The sequence below is a fragment of the Phodopus roborovskii genome, unplaced genomic scaffold, assembly GCF_943737965.1.
Source record: "Phodopus roborovskii unplaced genomic scaffold, PHOROB, whole genome shotgun sequence".
NCBI classification, from domain to species: Eukaryota; Metazoa; Chordata; class Mammalia; order Rodentia; family Cricetidae; genus Phodopus; species Phodopus roborovskii.
In genome coordinates, this window is record NW_026126485.1 from 17,395,678 (window position 1) to 17,411,446 (window position 15,769).

General features: G+C 42.4%; 1 protein-coding gene across 2 annotated transcripts in view; it reads left to right on the plus strand.

Annotated features, from left to right (window-relative positions):
• The window catches only part of Camk1d (calcium/calmodulin dependent protein kinase ID), a 405,426-nt gene that overhangs the window by 332,802 nt on the left and 56,855 nt on the right, over positions 1-15,769 (plus strand). For both annotated transcript variants that reach the window (XM_051194889.1, XM_051194888.1), the window contains exon 4: positions 10,286-10,424. In XM_051194889.1, the coding sequence (XP_051050846.1) occupies positions 10,286-10,424 (139 nt within the window). The remainder of the gene's footprint in view (positions 1-10,285; positions 10,425-15,769) is intronic.

Consider the following 15,769-nt stretch of genomic DNA (forward strand, 5'->3'; position numbering starts at 1 on the left):
CAGTTTAGGAGACCATTATTAGTAGATCTTGGAAACACTTAAGAAGATATTTGTTGGTTTTGATACAAGCATGGTGTGCTCTGATTAGTAATTTAAAATGTTTGTGAGTGTGTAGGGCTCTCACTCAATGTCATATGATGTCTTTTTCCTTCTGCAGTGAATGTGAAAGATGGAAAATTCATTAGTAAGAATTATTCTTGTTCACAATGGTTCTAGGACACCCAGGCAGTGTGTTTTACAAGCTGCCTACCCCACACCCACGAGTAGCACTTCTGTTCTGCAAGACTGAAACCATTTAAGCGAAGAGAGAAAGAGCCAGATGCAGAGGCTGCTTGACTACACCTGCTGTATTTCATTGTCTAATCCTAAAGGAGCACACCCCCTTGCAAGGACACTTCTGTGCACAATGCGTATCTGTACAGCTACAAGGAAAGACTTTCAAGGAGTTAATCTGTCCAAACACTCAACAGTAAACTGACATCCTGTAACTGCTTTCATCCCGTGATTTGCCCCACCCTGTCTGAGTGGATGGATTGGATCATGACATTGTCAGCCAGTCATCCACACCCTGGGGGTGGGGTGGGGGGGTCACCATCTCCACATACACTGTTCTAGATCACTAAGCTGCCCATTAGCACATCATCTAAATGTATTTTTGGCACAATATTTTAAAGTAATGACTGTGAACGTGTGCTAAAGGCTTCTGTCATTCAGATGCTTTTAACAGTGACCTCCTATTGTACTGTAAGATGCTAAATTGTGCCCAGGGTCCCTTTCCAAAGCCACATAAACAGCCATTTAGTGGAGTATTTGTTCTAAACAAAAGGAGCGAAGTACAGTGAGGTATAATATTCAGATTAGCTCAAAATCAGGTGGCTGAGAGAATTGAAAATGAATGAATGAATGAATGAACAAAATAATGAGGTGGGCATTTCAAGAGGAATGACACAGCAATCTTTGTGCTAAAAGACACAGGTTACAGAATGTTTCCATTATGAACTCCCTGGCACATGGGTTGAGGTTTACATGGCTATGAAAGAATGTCATGCTCAGCTAGACCCAGCACATACTCAACTATGCAATTTTGTTTAACATATTATGTGTGTGTGTGTGTGTGTGTGTGTGTGTGTGTGTGTGTGTGTGAAAGAGAGAGAGAGAGAGAGAGACCAGATGCATGATGTCAATATCAAGGATCTTCCTTTATTGACCTCTACCTGATTTTTGAGACACAGCTCTCACTGAACCTAGAAATCACTGATTGAATTTCAAGCTACTGAATTTATTGACCACTTGGTAGCAAATATTAAGGTTTGTTTTTGTTTTTAGTGTGTGCTGTGTGTGTATGCCATTAACCAAGCTGGGTCCAGAGATGAAACAGTAGCAAATGAGGCAACCATGGCCCCACCCTTGTGGACCTCCCGATAGGGGATAGGGTGGGGCCAGGGCAAAAGGACAAATTTTACACCAATGAACTTTCTGGTAATTCATTACAGCCAACAAATGCTGTGCAAAAAATACTAAGTGCCAAGAAAAAATGAAGCAGAAGACCTAATGTCTGGACACCAGGAGAGACTTCACTCCTCTGAAGCTGTGAATTCAAGCTTGAATCTTAAGTGATAAATGAAGGCAGGAGGCTAAAAACATGTAGAGGATTGGCCTTTGAGAAACTCAGCAGAGAAAGGATTTGCCATCAAGCCTAAGTTCAGTCTCTGGAGCTCACACGATGGAAGGGCAGGATCAACTCCCACAAGTTGTCCTCTGACTCCCACATATGTTTCATGATGTGGGCATGCATACACATACACAATAAATCATTTTTTTTTGACATGCAGAAGTTCAACAGATACAGAGAATCCTTACCCCAGCAGTTGACTGAACAATAGCCAGGAAACCCTTGGGTTGTCTTTGCTCTTTTCAAAGCCATATTATATCTTTCTTTGCTTCTGTAAATGCATATGCCCTCCTTCATGTGCATTGGAAGATGTTCCAAAGAGATCCACACTAGCTAAGAAACACCAAAATAGATACAAACATGCACAGTCCAATTAACATGAGGAATAGGATTGAAATGCATCCTTTAGAGTTAACCTAAAACCAGGGTTATCAGTTTTCTTCAGATTCTGAGTTCCTAAGCATATGTGAATTGCATAATTGTTCTCCATCAGTTTAGAACACGCTTACCCAAGATAGGCCATGATGTGCTCCCAGCCAGCTGGCCTACCCACATGGGAGCTGTCTCTTTCACAGACTGTAACCAGGTCCTGTCCCGAGACCTATACCAGAGCGTATTCTTACTCAGTTTTTAGCTACTGAAAAAAATGCAAATTTCCTATCATTCTACAGAAAGTATAATAAAAAAGAGTAATAGTGATTGAGAGTCACTTAGGAGATGATAAGGCATGCCTCTGGGTGTGTCTGTGAGGATGTTTCCAGGAATTAACTTCGGGGAACATAGGTAGTAGACCCATAAGCTGGGGTGGGGGTTACATGAAATAAAGAGAGTTGCTGAGATTCAAACAATCCCATTCTGCTTCCTGGTCCAACAAGGTGTGAGGAGGCCACTACACACCCACACCTGTCACCGTGGGACCATCTGCTACCATACCTTTTCCCCCATGATGGATTCTATCCTCTCAAACTGAGAGCCAAAATAAATGCTTCCTCCCTTAAATAACTTTGTTCCAGGCATTTGGTCACGCTGATGAGGGAAGTAGTTAATACTTCTGCCAAAGAAAATCTTCCTAATTGGAATTAATTTCAGAAAGGCCAATATGTAATTGTCAAAGAGCTAATTATGGAATTTTTCCAGTCTCATATTTAAGACACTCAAGACCATCTGTTGTCACAAGGCTCTTGCTGAATGAGTTCATCCAGGTCACTTGTCATCTGGGGCTAATAAAGACTTCATTAACCTATAGCATCCCAGGCAACAATGCCATACTGGGGTGATAGCCTTCTCAGCTTCACCTGCAAATTCTTACATGTGGAAAGGGACCTACCATCGCAGAATCAAAGAACTCACTTGTGAGATCACATAGAATGGCAGAAACTTGCACAGATTTCCATCCGAATATTTGGATATGTTACAAACCCAGCCCAGCTGTGAATCAGGAAAAGTGGGGCCTCCCCTGACATTAAAACAAATAATAAATAAATCAAAAGCTGCCCCTTTGTCTTGCCTGGGTGGCAGCTCTTTGTTGTTTTAAGCTCCCTCCACAAGGGTGCCTTGTCAGAAGTTTGAAGTTTGCCAAGGAATCTTTTCCCATTGTCTAACTTATTTTTAAAACATGGAGAATCATTCCTTTTATAGAAATGAAAATGAGTCTCAGACAATTCAGTCTTGTGTGCCTTTCTTTGCATACTCGGGACTTGTCCAATGCCATGTGGAAAGCACTGTATACGCCAAGAACTCAGGGGATGCTTCTCTGAGCCCTGCCTTTGTGTTGTCTCTGCCCTGCCCCCTATACTTGTCTTTCAGTAGCAATGGCTGCCCAGGTTCCCTTCTTGATTTCCATGAATTCCTTTTTCTCCTGTTTCCTACCTTTCTGTGTAGTCCTTAGCTAGCTCTTCCTTGTCCAACCCAGGTGTCCCCTCTTCTCTAACCTACCTCCTCTCTCTCAGTAGATCACACCTGTCACTTGACTGTAAAGATCTTTGACATAGTGATGCCTCACTAGTTGTCAACTTTATTTTAGGCTTGACCTTCTGAAGTTTAGACTGTAACAAGAGCAACACTCTTGATTTCTCTATCTAGAAGGTATTTTACATATCCTACCCAGGGCTTCAAATCTGTGCCATTCAATATATGGTCTTAACACTAACTAAAGTTAAGTAAATTAGAAAATCACTTTTACTTAACTACAGGTAGCTAGACATATGTTGCTAGTGGCTACCATAGTAGACAATAGAGAAAACAAGTATTTCTATAATTAGAAAATTCTGTTTTCCAGCATCCTAGGTAATTTTACTATTCCAAAGCTATGGGTTTCTATAGAAAAAAAAATAGATAGTGATTGATTATCATAGGTTCATGAGATTAAGGAGACTGAGATTTCCTACAATCTGCCAACTGCAAATCAGAGAACCAGGACAATCAGTGACATAATTCAATCTACATGAAAAGGCATGCAAGCCAGGGAGCCAGTGGTGCATAGATGCATGTCTAAAGATGGAGAAGGCCACCTTTTCAGCTCTAGCCATCAGGCAAAATGAGTAAATTCTTCTTTCATCCATGTCTTGTTTTATCCAAACTCTCAACAGATCATGTGATGCCCACCCATGTTGGGGAGGGCTTCCTATTTCATTGAGTCCACCAATTTCAACATCAATCTCTTCTAGAAATTCCCTCACAAACATATTAGAAATTATGCTCAACCAGAAGTCTGGACACTCAATCACTCAGTCAAGTTAACAAAGAAACTCAACCAATGCAACTCCCAGTTCAAAGAGTGGTATCACCATCTACCCATTCTTCAAGTCAAAACTCAGAGAGGTTCCAGGGTCTTCTCCTCCCAGCATATTGACACTAACTTCATCTGAGGACCTCACTTTCTCCAAAACGTGCCCCACCCCTTCCCAGTGATTTTGAACTCCTGTATCCCTCAGTCAGATGCCAGCCCCTCCTCTTACTATACCTGATCTGCCTGTTTCCACTCTAGCTTGTACAACCCCTCTCCAGTAGTGACAAGAAGTGAATGGGGGGGAGTTCTGAAATCAAAATACGTTGTATGAAATTCTCAAAGAACTAAGTAAAAAGATTTTCCTCTTTTAAGTATACTATGTGTGTGTGTGCACGCACGCACGCACGCACACACGCACACACACACACGCACGCACGCACACACACACACACACACACACACACATATATATCACATTTTAATTGGATTGTTTCCTGATGTCCAGTTGTTTGAGTTCTCTATATATTTTAGATATTAGCCCAATATTGGATGTGTAGGTGGCAAAAATCTTTTCCCATTCTATAGTCCTCTACTTTGTCTAAATAATGGTGTCCTATGCCTTACAGAAGCTTTTTGGTTTCATGAGGTCCCATTTATTAGTTGTTATTCTTTCATGTGTGCACTTTATTGCTTGTTCTTCTCTCCTCTTGGGTACTGGAGATCAAACCTAGGGCCTTACATAGGCTAAGCACCCCTTCTACTGCTAACTCCCATCGTCCTCTTTTTATAAGGTTACTAGTAGCTAGGATGAACTATTTTGCCTTAATTAACTTTTTCAAAGGCCCTGTGTCCAATTGGATCCACTGAGGTATACTGAAGTGATTTGAACATATAGATTTTAGGGTGGGAGACACAGCTCATTCCCTTTGTACCAAACGTATTGAAGACAAAATAGCAAGGATCAAAATATAATGGTACATAGAGGGTTAAAAATTTTGGTCTATTAGATGAAAAGGCATTTGTTTGTGTTTTGGAAATCTCTGAACAGATTGAAGCTTGGCAGATACTGTGAAATGGAATTCTAAGAATAAATTGTTTTTGAAAATTATTGAAGTAGGATGTGATGAAGGAGGAAAGTCCTGATGGCAGAGGTGGGGTGCAGTAAAGCCTTGTTCTCACTGTAATGGTTAATGACATCCCCTGGGACCAGAATTCAACGCAGGAATGGGAACACTAGTCATTTGGCCAAGAGAGTGAGGGACTGCCCTGACTGACAGATGGAAATTCCAGGCACTGCCAAGTTGAGACTTGATTGATGAAAAGGTAGAAAAAGGAAATTTGCCCTCTTTCTAGCCAAAAAAAAAAAAAAAAAAAAAAACTGCCCTTATCTGCCTTCTGGATCTCAGGGTTTCTTAATTAAAAGAGGCTTCATTGGTAGAGTTTCTTAATCACAACCTGTATGGTCCAGGAAGACCTCCTGCCCAGGACAAAATATAAAGAGAGCATATTTCTAGTCAGCCTGGCTGGATGAAAGGGGTTCATAAAGATTACATTGTTCTTGTACTGTTCCAATATGTCTTCATTCTGTGCACTCTTTAGTCTTCTCCCTGTTCATCTATGTCCTCTAAGTAGTATTCTGTGATAGGTTAGTGGAACTCATATCCCTTATCTCATCCAAGTAGCATTCTGTGATAGGTTAGTAGAACTCATCTCCCAGCCATGACCATGGACACTTCTTTTGGTGACTGTGTGGGTGGTGGTGTTAGATCTATTAGTTGCTTTTCTCACTACTGATATCAAAAAGCTGACAACAAACAACTTAAGTGAAGAGATTATGTTGGCTTCTAGTTTAAGGGGACACAGCCCATCATAGTAGAGAGGGCATGGCATCAGGAGCTTGAAGTGGTTGTCCACATTGGATCCACAGCACCCGGGCTGGAGGGAGGAGTGGGAAGTGAGAATCAGGTTCAAGTGCATGCAAAAACTCTTGGTACCTGAAGACTTTACATTGTACAGTAGTCTACAACAGGGCAACCCAGGCTTAATGTTTCCTCAGTACAGCAGCTTTGAAATGATGTCATATTTCTTGACAGTTCTTTTTCCACTCACAGGGATTTACATGATTTAAAAGTTTTACAAATAAACTGAATTTTTACTGAGATTATGACGTCAAAGTATTTCACATTTGCATATTTAAAGTTGGCACATGTTACGACAGCTGTGGTCTGCAATAGGCAAGGGAGATGAGATACTGAGCAAACCGGCTCCGTGTAAACTCATGCTGCTCTAGAAGATGTCAGAACTGGACTCCAGGAGAATGAAGAAACATGGATCATCACTTTTGTCATGTTTCCTTGGTGTTTGGTAGCCAGTTTGTCTTCCTGTGTCTACATCCCCTGAAGCTGAACCCCATCCTCCATGGTTGCCTCTATGTTGATCTTCTGAAGCTCATTGAAAATTAATGCTCATTATGATATTAAGATTATGACCATGTGGGATCTTTAGGAAGTGAATAGAGAGAGGCTGAGGATAAAGTTCTTGGTAGAAAAGTGCTTGCTGTACAAGCATGAAGGCCTGGGTTTGATTCCCAACACTCACAGGGGAAATGCTTACAGGTGAAACAGAATGTGTCTGTAATGGTAATGCTGGCAAGGAGACCACAAAAGACTTGCTGGCCAGTCTAGACAGCTGATACTGATCTCTGGCCTCTACATGCACACATGTACACATACAAACCAGCACACACACACACACACACACACACACACACACATACGATTGGGGCTCTATTTTCATGCATGGATGAGTCTATTTAGATAATGAATGAGGTCATGACTAGTGGATTCTTTCAATTGGATTGATTTAGTATAAAAGCTGCTTTAGTGGGGTCCGTTGTGTATCCCTTTTACTCTCCATACAACACTCTACATATCTTCAGACTCTACCAGCAAGAAGCCCATTGCCAGATGCAGCCTCTTGACCTTGGATCAGAACCAGAGCCAAGATAAAGTCCATCTTCATAACTCAGCTAATGTATATTATATTGATAGTAATAGAAGAGAAAGATAACTTCCATTAATTCGTTGTATCGCATAATCCATTCTTGTAGTTACTCACCATTTCCCAAATCTCCTGATACCTCACCCCCATCCTAAATTCATTATGATGCTTTGCCTTCTTTAACTGGAGGGTTCCATCTTAAACATGGAGCTTTAAGCCTTTCAGGGGAGAGGTTTCCCATAGATGACAGCTTTAAAGAAGGTGGCCTCTCCACACAGCCCATACAGGTCAGCCAGCCTAAAAATGTGACCTGTGTATCACCCTGAATAAACTCTTTCCTCTGTCAATTCTGGAACAGTATGATGTATCTCATAACTGCTTCACGAGTACTTTCAAGAATAAGGAGGGGGGGGAAGCATAGGTTAATTCTGCTGGGAGCTCTCTTCCATGCTTGTGGTGTCCTTTGTGGAAGATGGGACAGAGATCTCCTTATAAAGGTCTAATTCCATCATGGAGGCACCGCCATTTATGACCTTACCTCAACCCTTCGATGTCCCAAAGGTCTGCCCCCAAATACTGTCACTTTGAGACTGACAGCTTCAAAGCAGGAATTGGAAGGTTTGTTCATTTCTTAACAGTGGGCTTTGAAAAGTGTGCCTCATGAGATTTTTTTTTTTGGAAGTATAAAGTGATTTGCAAATTTAAAATTTCTTTTTAAATTAATATTGTTACTTTTTCCTGTCAAGTTTCTAAACATTTCCCCAGAGTCCTGGTTTCTAAGGAAACCAAATTCTTCCTGAGCGATACTCAGAAGTATGCAATGTGAGGTTTAAGAAGTAGAATGTTCAATGTGCAGATGGTGAGGCTGTGACAGCACATACCATCCATTGATGCTGATGCTGATCTTTCACTGCACCGATGCCCCTTGGCCATGTACATATTCTCATTTTATAAACTCCATCAAGACCTTAAATATCCCACTGCAGAGAGAGACCTTCCGAGAGTAAGAAGCTGGGCAGATGAGGTTCAAAGCAGGCAGAGACATGGGCAAGGTTGGGTTGTGGAATGCTCATTCAGCAGGTGAGATGGTGGGAAGGATAAGGATGGCTGCCTGTCCTCCGGCCGCTACAGAAGAGACAAGGGTGACAGGATGGCCAGCGATTGGAGGGCGTCATTGGAATTGGGGTTTCTAGAACCCCAAGGTTTTCTAGAAATATGAAGCATGTAGAGAATTTGATATCATTTTCCAAGACAGGATATCTTGGAAGCTTGGGGCTCACCAAAGGATAGATTGTTTAGACAGCATGGTTGTCAGAAAATGCTATCATCTTTATTCCATTTCCATTTCTTTTCACTCTGGGTTGCTTTTTTTTTATTTCTGCTGAGCATCTCTCCCATCTAGATAGTCAGTTTGCTTTGCAAGGAAAACATTCTCCAAGCACATTACTTCTAAGAACAACTACAGGTGATGGAATAAAACTGGAAAACACAGATCTTTTATAGCTGCAGTTGTTTTTATTTTCATTATTAGCTTTTTACATAGACAGTTTCAGTGGATCCATTATTCTACATTAATTGCATGACTTGCAGAAAGGAATCATATCCTCATGTCTGTGTGTGCACTCCTAACATCTATCTTTTATTATATTAAAACTGTAAAAAAGGGAGTTGTTTTAAAAGCTGGTTTATGGGTTTAATATTTCTAATAAATATGTTTTTATATGGCTTTAAAAGTTTGGAGATTTTTAATAGTATGTCCCTTGAGTTTCTTTCCACAGTGCCTTAATTACTTAGACAGAGCATTGTTCTTTTAGTTACGCATACATTCTCAAACTTGGAAGGTAGTTGGTTGGTTCTGCTCTGGCTCTGCTTTTTTCTTCCTCAGGGTTGCAGCAGCATAGGGTGGTCCACTAAGAGGTGTGAAATGGCAGGGTCAGAGCCAGCGTATCGCCCGCCCTTAACTGTGCCCATCATACGTTCACATTTTGATGCATACTAAAAACACCAACCCCATCAAATGAAATATAAAACTCAAAGCAAATTAGAGTGAAATGTTCTCACCAGCACACATGAGAGCTGTGTGATACAGTGCCCTTCTTTTCATTATTTTATTTTGAGTCAGAGTCTCACCATGTAACCCAAGCTAGCCCCAAACTTGCCACCTTCCTGCCTCTGTGACCCAAGTCTTGGGCTTTCACCTATGCATCACCACACCTGCCATCATGACTTTCTCTGCCCTCTTTCTTTTCTGCAAATCTCTAGTGGCTTTGAGAGCGTGTTAACTTTCAGGAGTGTACACCTAGCCCATTGTTGAAAAGATTAACAAGATTAATTCACCCACTGAAATCCAAAGATCTACAAGGCACTCATGTACTCAGTGTCTCAGGGCCTAACATTGATCAAGAACACAGACTCCCTGTTGGAGGGCCAGTATATTGCTCCCAATACTGTCTTGTAATATAAGACACACCTACCCACCCATACACACAAAGATATCATCAGTCCATTATCATCTGCTTATATTAGATAATTCTTAGCCAGGGAGGCCATTTCAACTTTATATTGTCACAGCAGAATAGACAATAGCGGTCAAGGCTATTGTCCATTCTTAGGAATGGATATGCCACAAGTCCTGGGGGGGGGTGTTGTTTTTCTACTTCCTTTTATTCTACACATTTTTACTGCTGTGAAATAGGGACCTTTTCTAGAGATTGCTCCTGGGTGAAAGGTAGGGCAAGCTCTAAACTCAGAATTGGGTATATACTTTAAATTTACTTTTAGAAATGAAGTTTGCTTAGTCTCCCACTGATAACTCTTAGTTATGATTTTGCTGCATCATCCAGCAGCCCTCCATGTTTCTAATGTCTCACTTATTTGTTCCACAGTGTGTCTGGTGGAGAACTCTTTGATCGGATAGTGGAGAAGGGATTTTACACAGAGAAAGATGCCAGCACCCTCATCCGCCAGGTCCTGGATGCTGTGTACTATCTCCACAGAATGGGCATTGTCCACAGGGACCTCAAGGTGAGGCGTTGCTCAGCAATACTACCCAACTATTTCACAACCCACAATGCATCTGCTGGAGGACTGGCTGTGGCAAAGGGATAAGGATGCTTTGGGAAGAGATAGGTGGAATGGGAGGTTGTATACTTTGTGGGTGTCAGTCATTGAGACCCAGAAGTAGCTTAAATGAGAATGAAGATCAATGTAGCTGGTTGTCTAAGAAATTCTGTAGCCATTAGGCAGCCCACAGGGCCATAGAGAGGTGGTTGTGTGTTAATACAAGAACTTCCAAAAGAACATTCTGTATGTGGCAAAAAAAAACAAACAAACAAAAAAAAAAAACAAAAAACAAAAAACAAACCACGGAGACCCTTCACCCACTGTGCTGGTTAGGTTAGGTTTTGTACAGGGCAGGGATGTCATTTTGTTTGTTTGTTTGGCCAGTTTGACACAAGCTAGAGTCATCAGTGGAGAGAGAACTTCAATTGAGAAAATGTCTCCATTAGATTGGCAGGACGTGGGGGCAATTGTGATCAATGATTAATGTGTGAGGACCCAATCCACTGTGGACAGTGCCAGCTCTGGGCAGGTGGTCCTGGGCTGTGTGAAAAAAGTGAGCCTAGTGAGCCTTGGTGATGAAGCCAGTAAGCAGCACTCCTCTGTGGCTTCTGAGCCAGTTCCTGCCTCCAGGTTTCTTCCTGACTTCCCTCAATGATAGGTTGTGACCTGGGAGTTGTAAGATGAAGGAAGCCCTTTCCTGCGTAGGACACCCCCAGTGGAGCTCTTCAGAGTCATGCCCCATACACAATAGCCATATATGAAAGAAAGGGACAGCAGGGACAGTGTGGAATGTGGAAGAAGGCTGGCACTACACTAACTACAATAGGTACAGTATATGAGCTTACAGGTGCAGCTGTCTTCTGGTGTCCTGAAACTTCCTTTGCCCTCCTCCCCTCTCTCCACCTCTTTCCTCTTCCCTCCTCCCCTCCCCCTCCTCCTCTCTTCCCCTCCATTCACTGTCTCTCCATCTCCTTGTTTTCCCACCTCCGTTCCTTCCTTCCTTCCTTCCTTCCTTCCTTCCTTCCTTCCTTCCTGTTGCTTTTTTAGATAGAATTTCACTATGTGGCCTAAACTGGCTTCAGAACTCCTTATGAGGTGTGGGTGATCCCTTATTTCTTAGCACGGAAGAGTTTGGGGCTTATAGTGGCCACCTTAGTGTCCTGTTCCCTTCTCCTCACCCAGATTTTGGTAGCTGTCACACACAAGGACTGGAAAGTCAGTGAGAGCCATGCTGTAGTGAACCCAGGTTGTGGCGTGACTTCATGCTACAGCATTACGGGTCCAGCCTCCACACCCTACTGTGTGAGTGAGACCCAGCATGTATGTGCACTACTCCATATAGAAACACAAGGACTGCCTTGCAAGCATGCTGCCCTTAGCAGGAAGTCAGAGTCAACCATAAACATTTGTTAAACACCTCCTCCCACAGGCATCAACAAAACATGGCACATGTAGTTGAGGTAGAACCACCTTTTAAAAATTAAGAAGAAAAGATGTACTCTGGAGTTTTCTCTTTTTTGTTCCATGTATCATTTTCCCTCATTTTTTTTGGTTCCAATTTTTTCCTCTTTCCATAGTCCATCTTAAGATCTTCTAGAGCTCTCTTTTCAGAGATGCAAAGCTGTTAACCCAAATCCATGTTGGGGAGGTGCAGGGAGGTCGGTAAGATCTCTGTGTTTAGGCTCTGCCTAAGAGGGCTCTGATCAATTGGGTCTACAGAAGACCCATTAATTTGCTTTTCTATGAGTGATGATGGCTATCAGATGACAGAGATGCCAGTCTGGGGATGCCTCTTGAGGAACCACTAAAGAAAGAGACTTAGGAATGTCAACAAGCCTTTCTATCCTTTGCTATCTTCTTGCTAGTAAATAGGCTGTTAATGTGATGAGTTCATCTTTGGAACCCTGAGGCTCACAGAGTAAGAGAGAAGCTAGGTCAGCCAGCCCAGTGCCTCCCCCCCCCCCAGGCCATGCAGTGCTCCCTCGCTGCTTTTTAGTACCCCGCACCACATGAAATCTGTGCTTTGAACCCACATCTGTTGCTATCTAGCTGTTGTTAAGCAAGTTAGTGTTGCAACTTCAGAAATGTGGTATGCAGGGCTATCGGCACTTCCTAAAAAATAAGTTATAAAACAATTAAGGCGTATCCTGGAAGAGCAGTGTTCATATCCCCCTTAAAAAGTGGTTTAGTGGGGCTGGAGAGATGGTTCAGCTATGAAGAGCAATGGCTGCTCTTCCTAAGGTCCTGAGTTCAATTCCCAGCAACCACAAGGCAGCTCATAGCCAACTGTAACGAGATCGGGTGCCCTCTTCTGGCAGGCAGGCAGTACACCGTATACATAATAAATAAAGGAAAAAAAAAAACTTTATTTCAAAAAACAAAAAAGTGGGCCAGCAAGACAGGAGACCATTTTCCACTTCTACCTAAAGCTGCTGACAAGTGCTTATAGCCCTCAGCCCGGGGAACTTCCAGGCCTTCTGGAAGTACAACCCATGGCAATCAAAAAGAAGGGGGAAGACAATTTTGACAATTGGGCTTCTCCTTGCAGCAGAACACAGTGGCTATGTTAGGATTACTAGTGTGATCTCTTGTCAGAAGCTCCAAGGAGTTTCATCCATGTAATATTAAATTTTCATCAACTTCTAAGTACACAAAAGCCACCCACAATCTAACTCACAGCAACAGACAGCCTGATGGTGCTAACAAAAGACATATGTAGGGTATGCAAATACTACCCTAACCCATGAGCATATATGCCCACTTCTTCCAGATAGATAGTCTTACGTCTTGTGGGCCCCGAGAAACTATGCGAGACAACCCGGTGCTGTTTTGTTCAAGTACAGGGAGTGAGAAAGGAAGTATCTGCCACTCCCACATTGGACCTGGATGGTCCCTTAGCTCTGTCCTATTGGTACTTACAGATGGAGGACTGTGTGGACAGCAGCTCTGGGCCCTGCAGGATGTTTAGCTGTTCCCTTGAATTCTACCCTCTAAATTTCCAGCACCATTCCTGGAGTATTAGAAACTAAAAGTGTCTCTAGGCTTTGCTAAATTTTGTCCACTGGGGGGCAAAACTGCCCCCTGTTGAAAAAGCTGTATTCATTATATTGTTATATGCAATAGTAACTTTCCCAGAAATATGTTGAATGAAATTTTAAAGGATTATTATATAAATTATTACCAAGAAAGGAACATAATAGTCCAATTTGAATGTTTGCCCATAGTTGTCTTATAAAAATGTCAGAATATGCAGCAAAGTAATTTTTTTCAGGTGAAACCAGGCCCTTCAAAGGGTCCCCTCCTGGCAGGAAGAACTGTGATGAGGTTGGGATACTCTTCACTTAGCCAGTCCGTTAGCCACCTCAGCTCTGCCTCTCTTCTCCCATCAGCCAGGAAAGCCCTATTGCCATTATCAAATCTTGAAACAACTCAAAATATTGATCAAAACAGTGAATATCTAATTCCTTTAACCTTCTTCTGAGATAACTGTTCAGAAAAGCATCTTACTGACCAGAAGGAACCACCCATGTGGGAGGTGTGTATGTTGGGGTGGGATGCTTGGCAATCTTTTGCCTGAGTTGAACTTCCTTTGGTAGCATGAGTCACATGTTTATTTCTCCAGCTTCAGAAATACTGGGGCCAGGAAGATTAAAAGACAGTGGTGGTGGAGTAGAGCCCTCTCTTGGCATCTGTGACTGAGTTTGGCTGTTCCTAAACCCCATGCATTTTACAAGAGGAGACCCCCTCACACACACACACACACACACACACACACACATTTCCCAAGCATTTCAACTGTTTCAACTACAGACTGGCCCATTTCATTTTCATTTCAGCATTACTTAATTTCCTTCAAATCACACTCTTCACAAAATTGTCTTGGTGACTTCAGACTCCAATTACTCTTTGTATCACTACTGCAGGTGACTGAAAATAGTTTTCCCTTTGGGTTCTGTTAAAGGAAAAATGATTTGACATTTGTTACATCGAGGAAAAAGCCCTTGTTGGGAACTACTGCGGTAATGGAGAGAGACTGAGCCTAGCTGAGTCTGAACACAGGGGGGACAGTGACACTTAGAGTAGGACAGGAATGGGACAGAGAAGAGCACAGTGCCTGTGTGCCGACTAAGAAGGACTGGGTAGATGACTCAGTCCTCCAAATGCTCCATATATATGTGTGAAGACCGGAGATGGATATGGTCACCAGCACCCACATACAGAAGCCAGGGATGGCAATGCACAACCATAATCCCAGCACTAGGGAGGCAGAGACAAGAGGGTCCCTGGAGCTCACTGTCTGGCCAACTGAGCCCAGTTGGCAGTTGGCAGCCTCCAGATTCAATGGAAAGGTCCTGTCTTAATAAATACACAAATGAATAAATAAATAGATAAATAAATAAATTAAAAGCATTTGAAGGAGATCCTCTGGCCTCCATATGTTCTAACACTTACACACACACACACACACACACACACACACACACACACACACACACACAATTTTTTTAAAGGAAATTATTTAAGAAGAGACATCAGGAGTCTTGTTAAGACAGCCTAACTGTGGCTGAGGACTAGGGTAGCACTGAATATAGCTCAGTGACAGAGCCCTTGCCTAACACATTCAAGGCCCTGGGCTTGATCCACAGTGCCACAAAATAAATAATAAATAAACAAAAGATAAAAACAATAATTAAAAAAAGAAATAAAATGCCCTCACAGTTCTCTCACTAAAGGAAGACATGGACAAAGATTCACTTCTTTGACCCAAATTGATCATAAAAATTGTCCCAGATCTATTTAGCACAAAATATTCCTGGATATTTGACCAAATCTTTTATCACCCACCCTCAGTGTCATGATGTCAACCTGTCTTGTGCCTTAAGCAAAAGTCCTGCCAAGTTGGCCTTGCCAATGTCCCCCTTACTTACTCACAATAATGTTCCATCTATTGCCCTGCAACCTGCCCTTGCCTAGAAATTGCCGCTTAACCTTTGTAGCACTGGAGTTGAATCAGATCCTGCTTCCTATAAAGCCCCACGGTGGTGGTGAAGAGTACTCAGTGTCCTTCAAAGAACCTGAACAATTGTTTCTTTGGCAGCATCAGAAGAACCAGAGGAAGAGATTGGTCATATTTTAGGGGTGGGAATTCCCTCTAAAGTGAGTTCACTTGATCCATGCTAAGACTGTACTTGGCTGGCCTGGCTAGAGAAAGAGGGACTTGAGAGGTTAAGGTCAAGGCTTTGTCCTGAAGAGGGCTCAGGGGAGCTTGGCCAAGGTTGGGTCAAGGACAGAGTCTTGGACAGCTC